At 35.4% G+C, this 25,323-nt stretch overlaps 1 protein-coding gene across 1 annotated transcript in view; it reads right to left on the reverse strand.

Moving 5' to 3' along the window:
- Window positions 1–25,323, reverse strand: part of LOC136039221 (protein capicua homolog) — a gene marked incomplete in the record, with an annotated part of 223,751 nt that overhangs the window by 58,829 nt on the left and 139,599 nt on the right. The window contains 3 exon segments of the mRNA XM_065722753.1: window positions 2,873–3,120; window positions 9,806–10,084; window positions 18,741–18,926. Of these exon segments, the coding sequence (XP_065578825.1) occupies window positions 2,873–3,120; window positions 9,806–10,084; window positions 18,741–18,926 (713 nt within the window).

Here is a 25,323-nt window from a genome sequence, read left to right on the forward strand (position 1 = left end):
CCTTGAAGATAAATACAAATTGTATGTTCAAACAGCAATCCATTATTGAATGTCATATTAGGAAATCAATAACAACTAAGAAGGGAAACAGGTTACCATTTCCCAGGAAAACGCTTCTGGAGAAAGGACTGAATTTTAATTCTATAGGTGCCCTTGGAAATGGAATTACTGATAGATAGAAAAATACGTGAAAAGAGTTGGTAGTTAATCATCCCTCTTAATTATTAAGAAAAGGGTGATTAAAGATTATTAAGAAGTGAAGTTACGTTAATCCTAATTAAATATACCTAAATAAGATAAAAATATAATACTTTAGAAACAAAATTGGGCTATATATTTGCACATTAGGGGGTTGGGGTGGGGGTTGGTAAAGTACAGTGGGTCTGCATGCAAAATGTGTTGGCTACAATAACTCTGCATATTATGAAGTAAGAATGGTTTTCTGACTTCACACTGTCCAAATACTTTATAACCCACCCGCCACGCCCTCATGTGCAAATATATAGCCCTAGCTATATATTTCCCATCTATTCTGTCACTTCCTTTTGTCTTTTCTCACGCTAAGGTGAGAGAAACTAACGAAAGAAACCGGTTTACAGTGCATCAATGCATGCACAACTTGAGCGGTAGTGGGTATATAATACAAGTAGCAAAGGTAGTTAACAGTTATTTGGTGGTTGAACAAGTTGAGTTGATCTAATTAAAATGGCTTCGTTGTTAGGCAAACATAGATACACAGAACAAATTTACAAGTTATACCTAAAAAAAAAACACTTAAAACATAGCTGTAATCTTAGTCACACGAGGGGGAATAGGATCTGCCCCTTGTGCATGCTTAGGTCTAAAAATCAAAACTTCAGTTTAGTAGCAGTTCAGTTCAGTTCAGGGAATACCGGTCCCGTTTGCCGGGACAAGGACAGGCATATGTTAATCAATAACAGCAAGGAAGGAGAACAGATCGCAATTTCCCGCTAAAACACTTTCAAGAAAGAAAATAGCCTTTGATTTTGTAAATATCTTGGGTAAATTACAATTTGAAAGAAAGGTAGGTAGGTAGGTAGGTAGGTAGGTAGGTAGGTAGGTAGGTAGGTAGGTAGGTAGAGAAAGAATTTTAGTTCACTATTAAAAAGTTACGCTTGTCCGAACCCACAGTGACACTAAAACGAAATCATCTAAATTACATAAAACACTTGAACACTTAGCGTTGTAAAAAATAAGCTACAATAGTAATAGATTAATAATAATAATGCTAAAAAAGAGAGTTTTTCAAAGAAAAGTATAGAGCTATGTAAAACCTAAGACGAGGGGAATAAAATTCAACCGTAAAACGACCACAAGTTACTATCAATTACCTTAGACCTTAGTTCCTACTGTGCCGCCAGAGGCACCCAGGGCATCCAGAAAGAGCCATCAATCATCCCTGATATATGCTGCCGCCCAAACGTCTTCTCATTGGGGTTGGATTGTTGAATTGATAAATTTCAGGTTTCGCTGGTATGTACGAGCAGGTGTATTTTTTGGCTTTCCTCTTCTTCGGGTTCCCTCTGGTTGCCACTCGAGTACCGTTCTGGGGAGTCTGTCTTCCGCCAGGCGGATAAAGTGTCCCAAGTAGCGCCATCTTTGTTGGCGTATAACACCTGTTACCAGTGGCTGATGTAAAATAGAGCGAACTGTCTGGTTCAAAAGCGAGAATCCTCTTTTCTTGCTGTTGATTCAGTTTTCAGCATTCACAGCTATAGAGGAGGGCAGAGAGGACGTTACTGTTAAACAGCCTCAATTTCAGTTTCAGGAAGTACTTTTTCGATTGCCAAACTTGCTTTCGTCGATTAAAAGCTACACTGGCTTGTCCAATCCTAGACTGTACCTCCTTTTCGCTTTATCCAGTTCGTTCGACTGTACTTCCGAGGTATCTGAATTCCACTACCTGCTCTACTGAACTGTCCCCGCACTTAACGGCAAGTGGTGAGTCACTCATTGCCATGCTTTTTGCCATACCCGAACTAATCTTCAGTCCCAAAAGACTTGCTTTATCTCATAGGACATCGAGAAGCTCCTGGAGCCTTTCCTTGTTTGTCTCAATCAAGGTGATGTCGTCGGCAAAATCAAGATCTGATAGTCGATTATTATCGTATATTTGCATCCCAAACGCCGTGCAATCTCGGAGAACATAATCAATAACAAGGATAAAAAGCAGGAGGAAGAGGACACATCCCTGTTTGACATCAGAAATGATGCTGAAAATACCTTGGATTTTCTTCATGGATCTGAACACAGCATTTCGTGTTTTCGTACAGTGCAATGATCAGGGATACCAGTTTATCTGGAATGCCGTAGTGTCGACACTTGCATTTACTGAAAATCAGTTACACTTTACTGAAAACAGTTCTTATTTCGAGCTGTGACGAAAAAAGAGAAAGAAAATCATCATATTGATCAATATTACTAAGAAAAGCTAATGAATTGTATATTGACAGTTTAACATATAATGACATTCATTCCTAAAAGTAGCAATTTTTATTGACATTATAAAAGAGAAAAATTTAAATATATTCTGTTTCCGTAAAGTGCTTATCTAGTCTTTAAAAGGGACAGGGGCGTTAGCACAGCTCCTGTTTTGTTGTAGTTTCTCCTCGTATAAAGTCAAACTTCTTATTTATTGTAATGCCTGTTCGTGGGTCCCCAAAACAGGGGTCCCATTAGAATTCTTTCTTATTAATTTGAATAAAAAGAGCCCAGAAATCCGTAAAAAGTTACGGGGCGTTATGTCTCCCATTTTGTTTAAAATATTTGTCACTGGACTAAATTTGTTCCAAAAAACAAGAAAACCAAACAAAACAAAGAAAAGAAAAAAAAGAAATGAAGAAAAACATACTTGGGCTTTATTGCCTTTGGTCGGACAGTAATATCAGCGTTAAGAAGTGCACAAGTAGTTATGCCTCCCATTTCAGTCGATGGATTTGTCACCGGACTAAATTTATTTCGATTTTCTCGAGCTCTGTCTATCAAAGAGCTCACGAGTCGAGATCTTGGCGTTTGAGGCTCCCGATCACTTTCTGAATCGGACACTTGCTCTTTACACTGAAGGTCGATTTCTGTTGGAACTATTTCTTCGCATATGACCTAAATTCAGAGGCACAATTACACCTAAATACACATTATAATCTTAAAAATAAAATATATATATATATATATGTATATATATATATATATATATATATATATATATATATATATATATATATATATATATATATATATATATATATATATATATATATATATATATATATATATGTATATATATAATGAGAGAATGAAGATCGAGTATGGGTTTTTAAGGCCTACAAAAATTTTGTGAAAAAAAGCGAAAATTTTGGGAGGAAAACCGACCCCCTCTTCAGCGCTATCAGAAAAATTAGAAGAAAGTGCCAAAAAATATGCAAGAGACAACTCAGATAAAACCAAATAGAAAAAAATAACAATGTGGAAAGCCAACAGCAAAAACAAAATAAAAACCAAAACTTATAATTTAAAAATCTAGAACCAAATAATGCGAAACACCAACAGAAATGACAAACAAATAAAACCAAAATCAGTAATTTAAAAATTTTAAAAGCCGAAAAACCAAATTCGAAGAGTTTTGTCTGAACAAAACCCTACAACACATTCATAGATGCTTTTTATTTGTATATTTTTGCTTTTTTTTTCTCCTTTTCATGCTTTCACCCTTTAATTTATTAGTTTGATTTGTCGTATCTTTTTTACAATAAGGTCGTAAATGTATATATATATATATATATATATATATATATATATATATATATATATATATACCTTTATGAAACAGTTCGTGCAAACGAGCTGTAATTAAGCAGTGACCCGGCTCAGTAGTAAACGAAACTCTATATTTGTTATATATATATATATATATATATATATATATATATATATATATATATATATATATATATATATATATATATATATATATATATATATATATATATATATATATATATTTCATTTGTTTTTTCTTTTCCTTTGACAATTTTGACAATATGACAGGACATTCGTTTGTCAGTTTTATGTACTTAATTGTTTTAAACCTTTTTGTTGTTTATATTTTGACTCCCAAATCGGAATCCACCCAGCCTGGCTTGTGACAGTCATTATTTGAAATAAACCTTATATTATCAATATGAGTGAGGTCGAGATTAATAAGCGAAAATATAAAAATAAAGGAATATAATATACCACGTGAAAAAAAATAGTCCGAAAAAAAACCTAACAACAGTAGAATGTACTATATTTGTATGTGTCCTACTGGAAACCATAACAGAACATTATGGATCATACATTCATAGTAGGTCATACATACCCTTTTATTGCACCCTGCATAGTAGATCATACATACCATACCCCATTACTGAATAATTCAACCTGAGAGCGTGCCTAACTCTCCTTCGAAACAGCCAATAGCAAAAGCGTTGTAAAGTAACTACCCTTTTACTATAGGCAAAAAAAAGTTATTATTCTTCGTTTCTAACAAATTTAATCCTTTCCACCCAATTAATGAAGATTATCACCTAAGAAACTACAACGCGACGACTGCATTCAGTGGTATCAATTCACAAAAAAAATTAGGAGAGGGAATATATTTTTAAATACTTAAGAGAGACAAATTTGTCGTTTTCAATTTTTTTTATTAAATACCGAAAGAGGGATTTCTAAATGAAAATACTCCAAAATGAAACTTTAAAAAATCTAGGGAAGGGGGGGGGGAATCTAGGGGTACAAGCTCCTCCATCCCAATTGGCGCCTCTGTCTGCAGTTTAATATGCTAAAAGAGAATTATCCTAGTTATTACAAACATATAGGGTTTAGTCCATGGAATAGTTGGTACTCTAAGAACTGTAGGTAGAGCCTTTTCATTAATTCTAATTTTATTTGTGTACTGGAATTTTATTTAAACAACGATATAATCCCTCCATCACGGGGATAGAACCATTAAGACAAAGTTAAATTTATATATCTTCTTCTTCGGATTATAATGGAAAAGCTTTGGCATAATCTCATCACTGGTCCCTGAGGTGGGTTGTTGCAGCTGATCTCAATCCCGCCATGAAACATTTTATACTTTTCCACAACGGTTTTCAAATTCTAGAAACAAATGGAGAGATAAAGGCAAAACTATCTGACCCATGGAGACAGGGAAATATATAAGAGTGGAAACAGGCCCTAGTGTAGAAAAAATTACTAACGCCATCTAGTGTTTGGCGATACTGTTAGACCAAAAACTGTAATACACTTGTTCTATTCCGTATTTCAAAATCTAAGTGGTAAAAAAGCAAAATTACGCCACCAGTAGGCCTACTACCTTTAATCTAATTAACCAAATTACCACTTTTAACCTAATTACAACCACACTAATTAACCTGTCCAGATTTTTCCGTCCTATCTTAAACCGAGTTTGGTCGTACTAGTCCGGTACAGGGGGGCAAATTACCCCCTCCTTTCTCTTTATATTTTGAAAATCTCGTTTTCAATGATTTTACTCAGAAATTCATTGTAAAAAAAAAAATCCCTTCATAGATCTTGGGAAACATATTTTGCCCCCCCCCCCGCCCCCATACATTTTCATAAATTTGCACAATTACCTAAAATTTGTGAAGAAAAATATTCAAGAGCTTTCCAACAACAGCAGACTAGTAAATACCCCTTCTTCACTCCACTTCTCGAAGCTCCTGCTTTGACCAGATAAAGAATAGGCATAGTAAGAGTAAAACCCTAAAGTGTGTCTATACCTACTCTTCTTCAAAACAACAAATAGTTCCAGTAAAAGTGTGAAACGGGTATTATTTTTTAAAACATGCTTTTCTTTGTAGATCCAATAAGAAGAGGGGTCTTAACCAACTAGCATATATTTACATAAGATATCAATTTGTTTGCAAAATTTCAGTTATAGTTTATGGGCTATAGTCTATTTGATCTCAAGATGCTGATATCAAAATGTCAGCTATAACATTAGGACACAGGAAGTGGTAAAAATATTGATTGAAGATTTGATCTTTGATCTACACAGAAATTAAATTCAAAATAAATGTACAAACTAAACAAAATAATTAAATAAAAGCCAATTGCACAAATACTGAGGCTAATCTACGTATTTTTTTACTGACTTTTTTGGAAAGTGTTAACATTATAGATACAAAAACAGTTATTCTTATGGATGAAAAAAAAGATTAATAGTTCTGGACTACAAACATTGAAAGTGATTTTTAAGTAAAGACATGGAATTATTAGCTTTTATTAATATTATTTATTAAGCATTAATTATTTATCATCTACATTAATATACACTAACATTTATGTAATTATATTGATTAATTCTTATTACCAAACGTGGTAAGCTTCACAAAACTTGTCGCAATTTTTTCAGAAAAAAGGATATTTCATGACTCGAAGATGTATCCCAATTAAATTATCCCCCTATTTTCCCCAGATTAAAAAAAAACAGCATTAAAAAGCGAAGTTCCTCCAATTAAATTTCGTAATTTTTTGTGCTCACCAAACTGATATAACCGCCCTGAAAAACCCAATGCCCATTAAAAATATTTCCAACTTGACAAAATATTACTCACGCATTATAGAAAATTACCTGTATAACGTACAAATTATTTGTATAGCGGAACTTTATTTTTCTCCAAAAAGAAGTGATTTAATATAGATTCTCCCTTTTCTACAATGATCGGTTTGAATAAATTCGGCAATATAAAACAGACTCAGCGAGACACAATATATAATTGGCAATGTTGGTAACGCTACAGAAAAACCCATCCATTTTTTATGTGCCAAGCACGTCAAGCACGTGTGGCTCAGACGTTAAAACATTGAATTCGATGTCGAGCTCATTGGTTCGAGTCTGATACTTATTATAAAAATTAAAAAAAAATAAAAGTTAATCGACAAAACATGAATAATGCTACAGAAAACCCATTCATCTGTAATGCACCTAGGATGTGAAAAACGTCAAGCACGTCTGGCTCAGACGGTACAACACTGAATTCGATATCGAGCTCGTCGGTTCGAGTGTGATATTTATTATTTTTCTTTTTAAGAATAAATTCGTTTTGGGGTAAAATCTGCTCTTATGGAAAGAATTCCGCTAAAAGGCGGAGGATGTTTTCTCCTAGTAAACAAACATTTGCAAAACTATAGATTATATTACCTGTTTTGTCTTACCTATTTCTGTCAAGATTACCTCCATGTTATTTCTAGCTTTTATAGCGCGGTGCTGCCTACGATATTGCACTAGTCACTAGTCAATTTAAAAGTTTGACATGGCTTGAAATGAATTTGTGTCTTGGAAACAGCATGAAAAAGATTATCAATCAAAAGTTTGAGGGGTGCAAATCTTCTTTTTAAGAAAAAAAATTGCATGCCACATGAATGACGAAAAATTATTCATGTTTCTAGGGTTTATTGGCAACCACAAACACAATCCCTATTGATTTATTTAAAAGCAACATTTAGTTTTAAAGCATAATGGAACAATTGCATAATTGTGGGGGGTATATCCCCATAATTGTGGGGACATGCCTAATATCCCTAAAGACATGGATGCTAGAACAAAATGGCAGTCTCAAAATTTTGACTGGAGGCGTTTGGAAAATGAATTGGCCTGAGAGAAGGGCTGCTTGCCCTCCAATTTCTGGTTACTCTTAAAAAGGGCACTATAACTTTTAATTTTCAATTGAATTAGCTTCTTTAAAAGTTTCAAAGATATTTCTAGTTATCATGGAGTAGTGTTGCCTCTTATCGAAAGTAGAACAGTTCAAAATAGGGATGAAACCTTTTTATTGACAGTGAATAGATATAAAATTATTTTATAGTAAAATTATTTTATATTTTATAGTATTATTTTAGCAGAAGAACAGAGTTTTACTGCTGATGATGAACACTGTATATGTGTTCAAAATATCCAGTTAAATAATTTTATATCTATTCACTGTCAATAAAAAGGTTTCATCCCTATTTTGAACTGTTTTACTTTCGTAATGGAAAGGCAGTGTGGTCTTCGAAGTTAACTACGTTGCGAAGTTATCTTATGTTGCTTATATGTCTATTTGAAAACTTATATGCATATAGTACTTACGTTTAATTGAAACTCTCCCTAAACGTTCCCTAAAGTTTCACCTTAGTACCCTTATCGTCATTAGTTACAGTAAACGTAGTGGTAGGATTAATATTGTAGGTATTGTCTTTTAGTGATTTGAACATCATTTTCTTCAAGTCCTGGAGGTTTCAACTTAATACAATAAGTAACTTAATAGCCGTTGTTAGAACATTGCTGATAACCCCTTTTAATATCTGTATATTTATATGCCTTTGTGATTTTAATCTTAATGCTCTTAGCCTTACAAGTAGTTGCAATAGAGGCATGGACTGGCTGGAGGATGGGTTGAAACTTTCAAGGTAAGTTTTGTTGGCGGAGAGACAGGGGGACGTCAGAATTTTGTTTACTGGAGTAAAACAGTTTTCATATAATACTCAAAAAGTATGTTATAGTGTACGTTCTAGTATACAATACCCAAAATACGAGTGTACGTTGTAGTATACAATACCTAAATTACGAGTGTACTTTCAAGTATACTACACCCAAAATACGAATGTACGTTCTAGTATACAATACCCATATACAAGTGTAAGTTCTAGTATACAATACCCAAAATACGACTGTACGTTCTAGTATAGAATACCCAAAATACGAGTGTACGTTCTAGTATACAATACCCAAAGTACGATCGTACGTTCTAGTATACAAATACCCAAAATACGAGTGTACGTTCTAGTATACAATACCCAAAGTACAATTGTACGTTCTAATATACAATACCCAAAATACGAGTGTACGTTCTAGTATACAATACCCAAATTAGGAGTGTACGTTCTAGTATACAGTACATAAAATACGAGTGTACATTCTAGTATAGAATACCCAAAATGCTCAAAGATACATTTTATAAAATTGCCCTTATAACTTACCAATTATTTGTTTCTAACTTACATAATATATATGTAAGTTATAATATTAATAACTGACCTTGCATCCCTGGCCATGGAGCCTTTCGAGGGGGAATAGCGTATTGTAATTCCATTTTGAATTGTATTTTATATTGTATTGAATAATAAACTTCTTCGTCTTCTTCTTAACTAATATATAATTAACACTTTCGGTATCGCTACAGAAAACCCACTAATTTGTATGTGTTAATGCAGCATATATGTGAAACAAAATATCAAGCGCACCTGGTTTAGACGGTTGAACATTGGGATGCTCGATATCGAGCTTATTGTCCCGAGCCTTTTTTTTTTCAAGAAAATTCATTTTTAGGTAGAAGCCACATGTCTGGAAAGTATACAGCTAGAGGGTGGAGGATCTTTTATCTTTGTAACTGAATATTTGCAAAGTTATAGTTTTTGGTTACCTGTTTTGTTTCGCGGCTGGGGGTTGGGTTGAAACTTTCAGGAGAGTTTTGTTGGAAGGGGGCTGTAAGGAGACGTCAAGTTTTTGTTGGAGGGTGTAAAACAATTTTCCTGCAATGCTCAAAAAAGGTTATTATTTCACCTTTTTAAGGCCAATCGTACAATAGGTAATCCTCCGCTTCGTTGATTCACTAAGTTGCGATTTCGGTACTATAGGTTTCACAGCTAGTATTTTATAAAAGGCTCCAATAGATTTATTTTTGTCTTCAAAACTTAACATCTACAAGCATTGCCCCTTTAATAAATTCAAAGGCCTTACCATTTTTTCGTCATCAGACCCATCTTCTTTCTCTTTTTCTGACCTTACTTCAACATCATGGCTTCGTTCTGGGAAATCAAAACGAAATTTCTCAGCCGAAGTAATAACAGAAGTGAAGTTTGGTGTTTCGGAAGCAACAGAATTGGGCGTACTCGGAGTAAACGGCTCCTCACTCATTTGGGAGCAATGATCCCCTTTGGCAGATCCAGTGCTGGACTTGCGTCTATCTTTGCTGCACCATTTCCAGTCAGGATGGGCTTTAAAATGTGCTTCTTTTACCTGAAAACGCAAAGATCAGCTTCAAAGTACGCTGTCGGATAACCTGTTATGTCATCTATCATACCAGATAAATGTCCTTTTGTCTCTTATATAGGAACTGCTTTTATCTGCACTTTGAATGTAACAACTTTTCAAGCTTAAGTTTGACAAAAAAATGCATTGGATTATAGCATCAGTATTTATGTATGAGTCAACACACTAGCTAACTTAGTTCATTGATTTTATTTTTGGATACAGCCAAATTGAGTTTTGGACGGTCACTGATAAAACACTTCTTCTGATCGGTCAGCACCTTCTTCTGATTGGTCAGCACCGCTATTTTTGATCTGTTTGGCAGTCTGGTGTATCAACGTGTTCTAACCCCGTTTTTAGTTATTCCCTAGCCTAATTTAGAATTGGGAGAAGGGAGTTTTGGGCAAGTTCTTAGTACATATTGATACCTATATTTAATCAATCTTGGTGGATAATCAATCAAAGAAACAAACCAACAATCAATCATTTAACTAAGTGGATTACAGCAACAAAAAACTACCTATATTTGTAGGTGCCACTATGATCTATCGGTATTTTTAGGTGCTATTATTTTTTTTAGGTAAAGACTTTTTTAGTTTATTTTCAGGTGCCACTTTGATCTATCGGCATTTTTACGTGCTAGTATTTTTTAAGGTAGATTTTTAGGTAAAAATCTACCGGTATTTTTGTTTGCCACTTTGACTGCTCGTGCGACAAACAACATCCTGCACGAGTTATTATCCCACTTTATGGAGCTATAATGAAGGAAAAATTGCAATTGTTGGATTATGATGACAGATTGCCAAAGACTGTTACTTCTGTCCCATATGGGGCCAGGAAACTCTTTTCCTTTTCATCCCTAAATGGGTTGGGAAGGCATCTTAAGGAAAGGTTGAAAGAACTTCGCTAGAGTAAAAGAGGTTTGAATGGATTTGATGGGGAAGCATGCACAGCTGTTTTGGCACCAGGGGGTTAGTAGTAGTAATTAGCTGTAGCTGTGAAGTTATCCGGAAGGTCTTCGGACTGGCAGGTCCGGAGCCATAATTCTTAAGGTTTCAAGCCCCCTCCCCTAGGCCCCAGTTTTATTCTTTACGCTTCCATATATAAATGACATATAAAGTACTGACTTATCAACACACACAGTCACCTTAGGCCAGCAGAGCAGCACACAACGGCGTCAGTTTCTTGGCAGTATTTAACCCTGAGGGCCACCATATACGCTTCCATATATAAATGAAATAAAAAGTACTGACTTATCAACACACACAGTCACCTTTACGCTTCCATATATAAATGAAATAAAAAGTACTGACTTATCTACACACACAATCATCTGTGTGTGAGCAACAGTCATCTGTGGCCAGCACAGCACACAGTCACCTTAAGCCAGCAGAGCAGCACACAGCGGCGTCAGTTTCTTGGCTGCATTTAACCCTGAGGGCCACCATATACGCTTCCATATATAAATGAAATAAAAAGTACTGATTTATCAACACACACAGTCACCTTTACGCTTCCATGTATAAATGAAATAAAAAGTACTGACTTATCAACACACACAATCATCTGTGTGTGAGCAACAGTCATCTGTAGCCAGCAGAGCACACAGTCACCTTAGGCCAGCAGAGCAGCACACAGCTGCGTCAGTTTCTTGGCTGGATTTAACCCTGTGGTCCACCACTCCTTGAACACTAAGCGATGAACAGGTTTGAATACAAATTAAGTAGCTACAAATTTGAAGCTAGGAAGAACCTTACGCCTTACGACAGGCTGGTTTGGAGCCGGAGTCCTCAATTCCAGGCGCGATTTCATGACTGTCATAACTAATATTTTACCACGGTTCTAAAGTTACGTAATACGTGTAACTGTTTCATATAATCAGGTTAACTTGCAAATTATTTTCATGCAATAAAATTAACTTACCGTCAAAAGAAAGCACATTAAATCTTATTTGGTGTACTGCTAGATATGACAATTTTAATGGGAGAATGTACTTCAACTTCTTCTACAAATGTATATGGCAATACTTGTACGTAAACTGTCCTCATTATGAGCTCATTGTTACAACTGTGCTCGAGGTCTTACTTGTGTTATAACGCAGTTATTTTTTTGAAGAAAATTTGTATTGAGTCCAATTACTTTTGACTGTAAAAAGGGCACTAGAACTTTAAATTTCCGATCGAATTGAGCTCTCTTCTAAGTTTCTACGATAAATCCTTCTGTACAAAGTGACTAGGTAAACAAGAGCTAAGAGCTGAGATGGCACTTGTGACGAGACCGGAAGAGCTAAGAGCCAAGAGCACTTAGGGCATAAGCTCTAGCAAAATCCAAAGAATAAATAGATGGATTTAGAAGGAAAGTCAGAGGCTTAACGCCGGTCGGGATTAAAATAAGAGTTCTGAGATACAATGTCCTTTTAAATATCAAATTTCATTAGGATCCGATCATCAATCCGTAAGTTAAAAATTTTCATCCTCCTAGCACGTCCAGAAGCACCGAACTAGCCAAAGCACTGGAAATCCCCCCATCTCCCCCAAAGAGAGCGGACCCGTTCTAATTATGTCAATCGCGTACCTAGAAGAAATTGTGCTTATTCTTCCCATCTTTCATCCCAATCTCCCCACTTTAAGCGTTTTCCAGGATTTCCGGTTTCCAAGATTTCTGTTTCTCCCCTCCAACCCCCTACGTCCCTGGATCTGATTCAAATTGAAAATGAAGCACCTGAGAAATAAGATATTTTTAAAGGCTATATCAAGTTTCATTAAGATCCGACCACCCATTCGTAAGATAAAGATACCTTAGTTTTCACGTTTTTCAAGATTTTCGGTCCCCCAATACTCCCCCAAATGACACTGGATCCAATCGGGATTTAAAATAAGAGATCTGAGTTACAAGATCCTTCTAAACATAAAAATTTATTAAGATTCGATCACTCCTTCGTAAGTTAAAAATATCCCATTTTTCTAATTTTTCAGAATTAATCCTCCCCTCAACTCTCCCAAAGAGAGCGGTTCCGTTTCGGTTATATCGATCGCATATCTAGAACTTGTGCTTATTTTTCCACCAAGTTTTATCCCGATCCCTCCACTCTAAGCGTTTTCCAAGATTTTAGATTTCCCCCTCCAACTCCCACTAATATCACCGGATCTTGTCGGAATTTGAAATAAGAGCTCTGATACACGCTATTCTTCTACATATCAAATTTTATTAAGATCCGATCAGCCGTTCGTAAGTTAAAAATCACTCATTTTTTCTAATTTTTCCAAATTAACCACCCCCCCCCCAGATGGTCGAATCGGGGTAATGACTATTTCTAATTTAATTTGATCTGTCCCTGATATGCCTGCCAAATTTCATGGTCCTAGCTTATCTGGAAGTTCTTAAACTAGCAAAATCAGGACCGACAGACAGACCGACAGATTTTGCGATCGTATGTCACTTGGTAAATACTAAGTGCCATAAAAACATAAGAATACATGAGAGACGTACGGGAGCCAATCACCCTGATTTTTGGGAATGATATTATACCACAAGCTACTATGGTCAAACTTCTTGGTGTGTATCTTGACTGTTTTCTTTCTTTTAAACCGCATATAACTCACACCCGTTCCTTAATACTCCGCCAGTCTTCAATGTTGCACCGGATTAATTCATTTCTTCCTCCTGATATTATGGTTTCTCTTTATCATGCTTTTATTCATCCTTACCTTTCTTATTGCTGCTCTGTCTGGGGCAATACTAATAAATCTCTTCTCTGCTCACTTCAAAGAGCCCAAAATAGGGCAGTGAAGGCTACTTTTCTTCTCCCTCGGCTTTACCCTTCCTCTGATCTTTATAATGATACTGGAATAGCTCCGCTGGATCATATTATAGGTAAAAATACTCTTTATTTAGCGCATTCTGCTTTTCTAGGTACTCTTCCACCGACCCTGCAGCAGTTTTTCTCAAGGACAGGCTCAGGTAGGTACTTTTCTTCTTTGCGTAATTCTTCTCGACGATTTATTTTACCAAAACGATCCTCTACAGCAGCTCAGAGGTCTCCTGTATATCAGTCAATTCTTTTATGGAACTCCATCCCTTTGGATGTCCCTCTTTTTCTTTCTGCAAATGCATTATTTCGTCGGGTCTTTCCAGTTAAATAATTTTTGTCTCTCTTTTAATTCTATCCCAATTTGTATGTCACTTCTCTTCTTTTAAAATCTTGTCTTGTTCCAGTGTTTTTTTTTTTTTTTTTTTTTTTTTTTTTTTTTTTTTTTTTTTTTTTTTTTTTTTTTTTTATATATATATTTTATAAGTGTTTTTTTTTTTTTTGTGCTCTGTGGCCCATTACAAGCATAGCTTCTTGGGCCTATTAATTGATTTATTTTTGTAATAGTTTTCTTTAGTATTAATAAATTGATTGATTGATTGATTGATTAATGAATAAAATTATAGAAAAGAAACTTGGTATGAACTGCACCAATTCAGGAGAGCGATTTTCAAGAGAAAGAAAATAGCCTTCATTTTGAAATAGAATCAAGATTTTCTATCTTTCATTAAAAAGAAACGAATTGAAAATAGTTCACTTTTTTCATATTAAATTGAGAACTTCTTTAAAGACGCTTCGAAGGAAATAAGCTTTTTAAAGTACCAGGGATGTTAGAAATAGAATATTTGCAACTAAGACTGTTCCGAGAAAAACAAAAGTTCTTGATGGAAATAGTATAGACGACAAATATTATGAAACAAATAAAATATTTTTAATAGGTAAAAAGCTTGTTACATAAACAAGCAACGAGTTTCCAAGATATAATCTAAAAGATAGGTACAAGCAAAAAACAACTTTTAGAGAAAGGAGGTAATGTTTTATCTTTCATTATTATGTTTGTAGAACTCAAACCTTTACATATATATTAGGTGGGGTGAGGGGTTTGGGAGGGGGAGGGGTGGGGGAGCTGCGCAAATTGACTTGATAAAGTTGTTTTCCTCGATCCGACCATCTGGGGGGCTGAAGGGAGAGGGAAAATTAAAAAAAATTAAGTATTTATAACTTACGAGTGGGTGATCGGATCTTAATGAATTTTGATATTTAGAAGGACCTCGTGACTCAGAGCTCTTATTTTAAATCCCAACCGGCATTAAACTTCTGATTTTCCTTTTAAATCAATCTATTGATCCTTATAATTTTGCTAGAGCTCATGGCATATGAGCTCTTCCGGCCTCGTCACAAGTGCCATATGAGCTCTTAGCTCTTGTTCTAATACGAAAAGTGAAGATTCCCGAGAAATACAGAACTGTAATCCTAGATAAGGTTTCCTGTTATTTCCGAGGGTTGGGTTGTTATTTCGATTCGACAGCTACTTTGTGAGGCGTCAGGCTATTTTTCAAAACTACTAAAAATTATTTACGAATGAGATTTCTACCATTAAGATTAATTGAAATAACAGTTACCATTTTTGAATCAGCTTCAAATGGCAATTCTTGCACACTTTACAGTTTCTTTTCCACAGTGTTACATTTTTGGATATTTTGGGCTAGAGTTCATTCTTTACTGGGTTACCACCAAGAGGTTACCACCTGGATTACCACCCAGGGTTCTGGGTTACCACCAAGAGGGCAACCATGATAAGATACAACGAAATCTTCTCTCTACAACTTATGTAAAAGCTTATAATGAGTAAAATTCTTATAGCCTTTATTGCGCAAATTAAGTCGAAGCAAAACTTGGGAGTCCTTGCCTCTTCCCTGACATTTGATTATTAAACAACCCATTTATCATTATGAACCATTCAATAACCTAGAAAAAGGACATGAGAAACTAGAATCAGGATCAATCCTATTAAGAATTTCCTATATCAAGGACAAATTGCTCCAAGAAGATTTTCTCAGGAAATGTCCCTCTTTTAATTCACCCCTGGGACTAATTCAAGAAAAGTTTTATTTGACTCTTTAATAATGTTTATAGGTGACCACCAAACCCTTATTTCTTCCACTAATTAAACGTTAGAAGTTCCTGATACTGATGAAAAAAGAAAAGAAAACACTTTCTATAAACGAAACTAATGAACTTTGTTACTGAAGACTGTTGAAATACTGAATGTAAAGATTTTAGCAGTCATAAAAATCAAGGGACATGGGCAGATCCAGGGAATAGTTTTGGGAAAGCTCCCCCCCAAGAAGGTCAAAATTTATGCTTATTATAGGATTAGGGAGGCGAAAAATGCCACTAGGGAGGCCAAGTTTAGTTGGTGCCCCTCAGCAAAAAAAACATAATTTTTTTATGTGCCCCCGTGTGAAGGGATATCCTTTAATTGGTCGGGACAACCAATCTTCGGTATTTTCCCCAAAGTATTGAAAATTCAGTCCTGTGTTGGAGATCTCAGGAAAAGTAATTATCTAAAATTTTATCCAATTTTAATTAATTAGTTATTATCTAATTATTTTCAGAAGCATTCAAATTTTGGGATGTTGCTAAAATGTTCGGTAGAAGCAATAATAAAAATTAAATGTTTGCAGCCATAGTACAAACCTAAACAGAAGGGGAGATAAGACCTCAACCAGAGAGTATACATTCATTTTTCCCTAAGTAATGGGTACATATACTGAAAGCAAAATAAATTTCAACCATGATTGTAACGTCTCTATGGCCTTTCTGAAACCGTTGCATCGTCGTACCCAAACTAAAAGGCTTATCTTACGATTTCTTCAACGAGCAATAATTGTAAATTTTTTACCTGTCAATTTATTCTCGAAAACAGCACTACATTGTTTTTTTTAGAAATTGGCATACTACCATTTACCGGTGCAAAAAAAAAAATCTAGATGGGATAAAGACGTTGGAGAAGTTTATTTTTATCTCTCATTCTGCATAATGTTTTTAATAAATCATCAGTTGACTGAAATTAGAGACCCCTAAAAGTTGAAAGCCTTGAGCAAAAGCAGGAGGAGTTTCGAAACACAATTTGTTTGTTGACATAACAGTTGATTCCAAGTTTTTGGAGAAAGATATTCCCGTTTGATAGCTGTGGAGTCTCGGATTCTTAATTATTTCACATTAATTATTACGCATTGGGGCAGAAAAACTATTGTACACCAAGGTTCATTTGCGTATACAAGGTGTTTTATTGTTCGTTTAATTAGATTGTTCGTAAGAAGAAATTGTTCATTTCCCAGTGTGAAAAACGGTTTAGATATGTCAGTTAGATATGTCAGTTTAGACATGTCAGTTAGATATGTCAGTTTAGTCAGTTTAGATATGGTTGGGAAAATTCGTCTGGGACCTTATTTCCTTTTTGAAAAACATTTTCCACATGAATGATGTCACGAAATTCCCGGACGTCCAGTACCCAAATCGTTCTACTTTTTGAAGCGAATAAAATAAAATAAAATTAAAGTTGTTTCTAGAAACTGTTTCAAAAAACTGTCTTTTTTAACCGAACGAAGCACGGTTCAATGGTACCAGATACAGATGCTGAATATAGCATCAGGTTCAATTAGGACTTTGACGTCTTCAGCGCGTTTCTGAAAACGTTGGATCGTAATGCTCAAACCAAAGGGCTTATTTCACAATCACATTCAAAATAAATATAAATACACTATTTTTATATAGATAGATATTATTTAAAAACAAGGACAACCGTCCCAGTAACAATCTGCATAGGCGAACGTTAAAATCCTTTGATAAGACAATTAACGCCCTTAATACTGATTGAAAAAAAAAATTAAGGAAAAGCCTATCTGTCAAAATATTTGCGTCTATTATTAATGTGCACTTGATTTACAGAAATCAGGGAAATTTTTACCAACGAAAATAAAAAAATGCATATCAACGTTAAAGTTTGTACATGCTCGTTTGTTTGCACGTTAGTTTGTTATGCATGTTATGCATGTTATGCATGTTAGTTTGTTATGCACGTTAAGTTTGTTATGCATTTACATGTATATCAAGTTTGTACATGCACGGAGAGGGTCCAATCTATGTGCACCCATGGATACAATTGACACACAGAAAGAAAAGTTCTTAAAGCTCAACACATCTATGACACAAAACAGGTTAAACTTGCAAACTAGACTTGAACATTGCCACCTTTAAATGGAAAGTTGATTGTGTACAATATTTATCAGGCCCCTTAAGCTGGGGGCACTTCGTAAAGACCGACGTGACTTCAACGTCCATTTTTTTCTTCCAATCACTTCATATACAAGGGGTGTCTGTAGAAACTTAAGAGAGGGCTCATTCATTCGGAAATTGAAAGTTTTAGTGATCTAAAGAGTAAAAGTCCGGGTTTGGAGTTATCAAGTGCCTCAAGTAGGAGGCACAAAGAAAATAGTGACGTGACGTTTATGAATCTTCTTTTGTTTTTGTTAATAAACGATGTAAACGGATATTTAGAAATACTCGCTTATGTTCAGGCTTTACACATACAGAAAAATTGTCGCTTAAATTACCCGTTGTAAAATATCAAATGATTGTTTCTAGATTATGCTCTTTTGTTCTTTCGTTCAGTTGTGTTACGGACATATACCGATAATATAAAATAAATGGATTTATAATGTTCAAATAATAGATCTTTTCATAGGCAAGTGAGGGGGGTCAAAACCGTATAAATTATAGTTTGAAGGCCCTGTTTTCCAGTCCCTCCAGGGATACTAATCACTCAATTACCTGAAGAGCAAGATCATGATACTGTTTCTTTTGTTGGGGATCCAGGGCGTACCACCATTCACCAAGTATTTTAGAGACAGTCCGATTATCCTGATTTGGATGCCGCTGATGAACTAGAGCTCGATGTCTTTTACTGAATATCATGAATGCATTCATAGGTCGTCGGACATGGTCCTTCTCTTTCAACTGAAAAAAAAAAGAATATAAAAATAACATGTCGAAGTTCCTATCCAGTGCCTCGTCAAGGGGGCATGATAGCAAATCTTGTTGTCGTCGTTTCTCCATACATTGATAAACATTAAAGATGCATTTATGTTGGTCCTATTCAATTATTTTCGAGATGTTGAACGGGTCACATTATAGCTGAGACACCCTGTATACCTCGCCCTCACACCTGAGGGTTGTATCTGAAATTATCAAACTGGTCAGATAATTACCAAAATCCACTTGCTAAAACCCGTCTTAAAAGGAAGGTTGACGGATGGCTGGTTTCGTTGAGCCGAACGGACGAAAAATATTTTTGTTTAACAAAAAAAAAATGCCACAATACCAGTTCATATCAGTTTCCAGAGTTTCTCATTTTCCAGAGTTTCCAGAAAATACAGCCTCAGTATCCCTGCCCACTAACATCAATTTCCCCTCCACAGTTCGAAAGAATTGAAACAGTACGATACTACGTGTAATCGTAACAAAACTCTAGTAACAACTTTCATAACTGAACAAGAGTCAAATCATCTTCAAGGCTACGCTAAACATAAGTTCTTTCGTTCTTTTCATTGCGTCCTGACAATGAATTATCAATGGGACCAGCGTTGCCAACGTTTTCAAATAAACTGTAAGAGTTTTTTGACTATTTTGGTACTAAGAAGTACGATACGATGCAATTATACCGCCTTGACAACGCTGAATGGGAGCCTTATCATCCTGATCTATCTTGTCCGGCTGATCCCCCCTTGGAGAACAGCCTATTAAGCGCTTTTTGGCAACTATCTCAGCAGTGTCAAAATGACCTTCAGGTGTTGGGGAGACGATATACAGGCTGTCTCAGCCTGTATAGTGTGACCGTTCAACGTCTCGAAAATGATTTTAAAGGACCAACATGAGAGAAAGATGGGTTTATTAATATAAATAACAAAACAAAACAAGCAAATGGCCCGAAGCAAAGCTTGTTTGGGCTTACAACCCCAATACACATACAAATAAAACAATACAAAAAAGAAGAAAAAATAAAAAGAAAAGAAAAGGAAAAGAAAAATGAATGTATGTATCTTTGACGATAATCAGTCTTTGAGAGAGCGATAATACCACGAATTATAATCATATCTCCTTGAGCAACTTCAAGCCTTGGGCAACTTCAAGCCATGAGCAACTTCAAGCCTTGAGCAACACTGGGTAGCAACTTCAAGATTTCAGACACAAAACTCTTATATTATGTTGTATATTTGAAACCTAAAGGATTAACAAGAAGTTGATTTTGTCTTAAAACAGCTTTTAATTACTTCAGAGCCTTTTCCAAGCTTTTCGAATTACCTTTTCTAGAAAGTTTTCAAAAAAGGCTCTCTAGAGACACTAATCAACACACCCCGTTACCTTTTAGCTATTTTCTGTAAAAGTAAAAAATGCGCTTTAAAGTTTTAAAGAAAATATTGGGAGGGGTGCTAGACAGGTCTAGGGAATGGTCTCAACAGTAGAGTAATAACCCTAGTTAATATCTAAAAAAAATCTTCTTGCTGCATGTCCCTAGGAGCCTCTAGTCACAGCATAGGAGGCAGGACATACAAAGTTGCATACACTTACCCACAAGAGGTGCAGTTTTACGGAAATCTAGGAGGGTGTGGGGGCAAGCCTTTTTTTTATCTCTTTAATGAACAACAAAAGGAATTGGATTTTGTCCTGTGGTGGCGCAGTGGGTTTGACCTTAGCTTGGTAATACGGGACCCAGAGATCGAATCATGCTGCAGTAATGTACCGCAGGGCCGACGCAGGGACCTTAGTAGTCAAGAAGCGTCGTTAATCTGATACAATACAATACAAAAAAATAAGCATATCACCATGATCTTTCTTCTGGTAAAAATACAAAGTTTCATATTTCTTGCATATTTTCATTTCATAAATTTCTATTATTTCATAGTAAAATTATTTGACATAATGCTAAAACTGATACTACGATTTTCATTAAGATCGCTCAACTTTTAGATGTGTCCCCCCATCCTCTTCTTCGAAAATCAGGCAAATTTTCTCAGGCACGTAGCCTTTGATGGGTAGCATTTAACCTTATGAATTTCATATATTTGGAATCAACGTAAAAATCCAATTTTTTATGCATATACATTATCAAAATTCCATTTTCAAAATCCAGTGGGAGAGGGAGGGAGCGTATTGCACCCTTCTCATAATCAGCACCCGTGCCTACACAGCTTCTAGAATATAGTCAGATTCTAACACAATGAAACTTATTTTGCAGTTTTAAAGAAAATAGCGTTTCCAGGAATTGGAAACTCCTTTTTCCCTTATCAACATTTACTAGAAAGGAAGTAATAATATTATTTGCCATAAAAAGGGTATATTTTTTATTGCTTAGATTAAGACGTTCTCTCTTTAAAATTTCCTGACTTCAGCACACTCCCTCCTTTTGAAATATATCCCTTTCCCTATTTTTAGGGACCTATTAATGAGGATCAAAGCACTAGGATCTTGTAAATAAAGTGACACTGTCTCTTTTTAAGCTTTATAAAGCTGTAGTCAACAGTGGGGAAAAGAATGAGAATCGCTTACTGAGGATAAAGTCTGGTTCAAGGCTTTTATCCTGTCGCAGCTTTACGGAAACTGAAAGATATATTGAGGAAGAAGAAGAAAAACCTTTATGTTGATTTGATGGAAATTGTATTTGTAAACGGACGCTTGTTTTTTGTGGTGAACGCAGAAATTTATTGTTCTTATGATAAGTTGTTTCTGGCAGTATAACTTGCTTCCAGGAGGTCTAGCTAGGCTTGTGAATAAACACATACAATTCGAGTCCTGTTATTGGGAATATATACCGTCATAAAAGTAATTAATTATTTGATGAAAGTAAAGAGAGAAGTTGAAACTGAAGACAAAAAAACTTCACTAGTTTAAAAATTAGTGCTTTACTGAGGCTTTTACCCGGGGAAGTATAAGATATATTTGAAGAGTGTGAACATTTTATGTCGATTTGATGGACATTGTATTTATGAACGGACGCTTGTTTTTGTGGTAAACGCAGAAATTTATTGTTCTTATGATAAGTTGTTTCTGGCAGTATAACTTGTTTCCGGAGGTCTAGCTAGGCTTGTGAATAACCACAGACAATTCGAGTTCTGTTATTGGGAATATATAATGTCTTAAAAGTAATTAGTTATTATTGATGGAAGTAAAGAGAGAAGTCTAAACTGAAGACGAAAAGACTGCACTAGTTTAAAAAATTAGTGCTTTACTTGGGCTTTTACCCAGGAAAGAATATATTACAGGATATATTTGAAGAACGTGAACATTTTATTTGATGGATATTGTAATTATGAACGGACGCTTGTTTTATATGGTGAACGCAGAAATTAACTGTTCTTATGATAAGTTGTTTCTGGCAGTATAACTTGTTTCCGGAGGCCTAGCTAGGCTTGTGAATAACCACAGACAAATCGAGTTCTGTTATTGGGAATATATAATGTCTAAAGTAATTAGTTATTATTGATGGAAGTAAAGAGAGAAGTCTAAACTGAAGACAAAAAGACTGCACTAGTTTAAAAAATTAGTGCTTTACTTGGGCTTTTACCCAGGAAAGAATATATTACAGGATATATTTGAAAAACGTGAACATTTTATTTGATGGATATTGTAATTATGAACGGACGCTTGTTTTATATGGTGAACGCAGAAATTAATTGTTCTTATGATAAGTTGTTTCTGGCAGTATAACTTGTTTCCGGAGGTCTAGCTAGGCTTGTGAATAACCATAGACAATTCGAGTTCTGTTATTGGGAATATATAACGTCATAAAAGTAATTAGTTATTATTGATGGAAGTAAAGAGAGAAGTCTAAACTGAAGACGAAAAGACTGCACTAGTTTAAAAAATTAGTGCTTTACTTGGGCTTTTACCCAGGAAAGAATATAATACAGGATATATTTGAAGAACGTGAACATTTTATTTGATGGATATTGTATTTATGAACGGACGCTTGTTTTATATGGTGAACGCAGAAATTAACTGTTCTTATGATAAGTTGTTTCTGGCAGTATAACTTGCTTCCAGGAGGTCTAGCTAGGCTTGTGAATAAACAAAGAAATTAGAAATCTGTTATTTGGAATGTAAATAGTCATAGAGGCAATAAATAAATAAAAAACTATGTTATTTCTGATGAAAGTAAAGAGCGAAGTTTAAACTCGAGACAAAAAAATTACAAGATTGAAAAAATGATTACTTGAAATCATTATACATATATATATATATATATATATATATATATATATATATATATATATATATATATATATATATATATATATATATGTATATATATATATATATATATACTAGCTGTTGGGGTGGCGCTTCGCGCCACCCCTACACATAGTTGGTGGGGGCGCTTCGCGCCCCCCCAAAGCCCCCCCGCGCGCGTAAGTCGTTACGCACCATATTAGTTACGCGCCATTGTAGTTGTGTCCCTGTGTCCCACCTGTGATATATATATATATATATATATATATATATATATATATATATATATATATATATATATATATATATATATATTTGTAACTACGTAAAACTTGCGAATATACAACATTCTCGGCTGTCCCATTGTCTGTGCATATAAATAGATTGTCAGGTTTACCGACTCTTGAACATGCAACATATAATTGTCCATGGGAAAAACAATCTGTATTCAGATCTATACCTCATTATTCTAATGATTTCCCTTGAGCTTTGTTGATGGTGATTGCTAATCGAACATTCCCTGTGTCCCCGTCGTCATTTATATATCCCCCTGTGCCCCCCGGCGTCCCCGTTGTTGTTGTTTCCCTGTGTCCCGGTCGTCATTTGTTTCCCGGTGTCCCAGTCTGTAAATTCTCTTTGAGTGTCGCGGTCGTCATTTATATTCCCTGTGTCCAGGTGTCCCAGTCGTCATTTTTGTCCCGGTCGTCATTTGTGTTCCGGTGGCCCGGTCTGTAATTTCTCTTTGAGTGTCCTGGTCGTCATGTCCCGGTGTCCCGGTCGTCATTTGTGTCCCGATGTCCCGGTCTGTAATTTCGTCAGTCGACAAACATGACGTCAGTCGACACACAAACATGACGTCACTCGACAGACACACAGACAACTTATTTTTATATATATAGACTAGCTGTTGGGGTGGCGCTTCGCACCTCCCAAGCCCCCCCCCCCCCGCACGCGTAAGTCGTTACGCGCCATATTAGTTACGCGCCATTGTAGTTGTGTCCCTGTGTCCCACCTGTGAATATAGATAAAAGAGAAAAGATTTCTCTTTTCGTTATAGATATATATGTTTTTAACTACGTAAAACTTGCGAATATACAACATTCTTCGAAGTCCCATTGTCTGTGCATATAAATAGATTGTCAGGTTTACCGACTCTTGAACATGCAACATAAAATTGTCCATGGGAAAAACAATCCGTATTCAGATTTGTACCTCATTATTCTAATGATTGCCCTTGAGCTTTGTTGATGGTGACTGTTAATCGAACATTCCCTGTGTCCCGGTCGTCATTTATATTCCCAGTATCCCGGTCGTCATTTGTGTCCCAGTGTCCCAGTCTGTAATTTCTCTTTGAGCGTTTCGTTCGTCATTTATATTCCCTGTGTCCTGGTCGTCATTTGTGTCTTGGTGTCCCGGTCTGTAATTTATCTTTGAGTGTCCCGGTCGTCATTTATATCTCCCGGTCGTTATTTGTGTCCCAGTGCCCCAGTCTGTAATTTCTCTTTGAGTGTCCCGGTCGTCATTTATATTCCCTGTGTCCCGGCTTTTAGTTTTCTTTTTCTCCTTTATTTTTCAGTTTTTTTCCTTTTTTTAGTTTTTTTTTTCTTTTTCAGTTTTTAGTTTTTTTTTAGTTTTTTTTATTAGTTTTTAGTTTTTTTTCTTTTTAGTTTTTTTTTTGTAGTTTTTACCTTTTTTTTAGTTTTTTTTCTTTTTTAGTTTATATTCCCTGTGTCCCGGTCGTTGTTTGTGTCCCGGTATCCCAGTCTGTAATTTCTCTTTGAGTGTCCCGGTTGTCATTTATATTCCCTCTGTCCCGGTCGTCTTTTGTGTCCCGGTCTGTAATTTCTCTTTGAGTGTTTTTTCTTTTTAGTTTTTTTTTAGTTTTTTACCTTTTTTCTTTTTTCAGTTTTCTTTTTCTTCTTTATTTTTCAGCGTCACTATGAAATACATATCGCCGAACCTTTGTTTTTTTAACTAAAATCTGGTAGGCATTGATGACCTTATCCAAGTCCAAATCCCAAACCCAATCATCATCGCTATCATTTTCAGTTTTGATATGTTTTGACTCTCGCTGTCCAGGTGGATTTTCATCTAACTGCGCGGTTTTGCGTTCTTTAGCCGCAAGCCT

Source organism: Artemia franciscana, chromosome 19, assembly GCF_032884065.1.
Source record: "Artemia franciscana chromosome 19, ASM3288406v1, whole genome shotgun sequence".
Taxonomy (NCBI): domain Eukaryota; kingdom Metazoa; phylum Arthropoda; class Branchiopoda; order Anostraca; family Artemiidae; genus Artemia; species Artemia franciscana.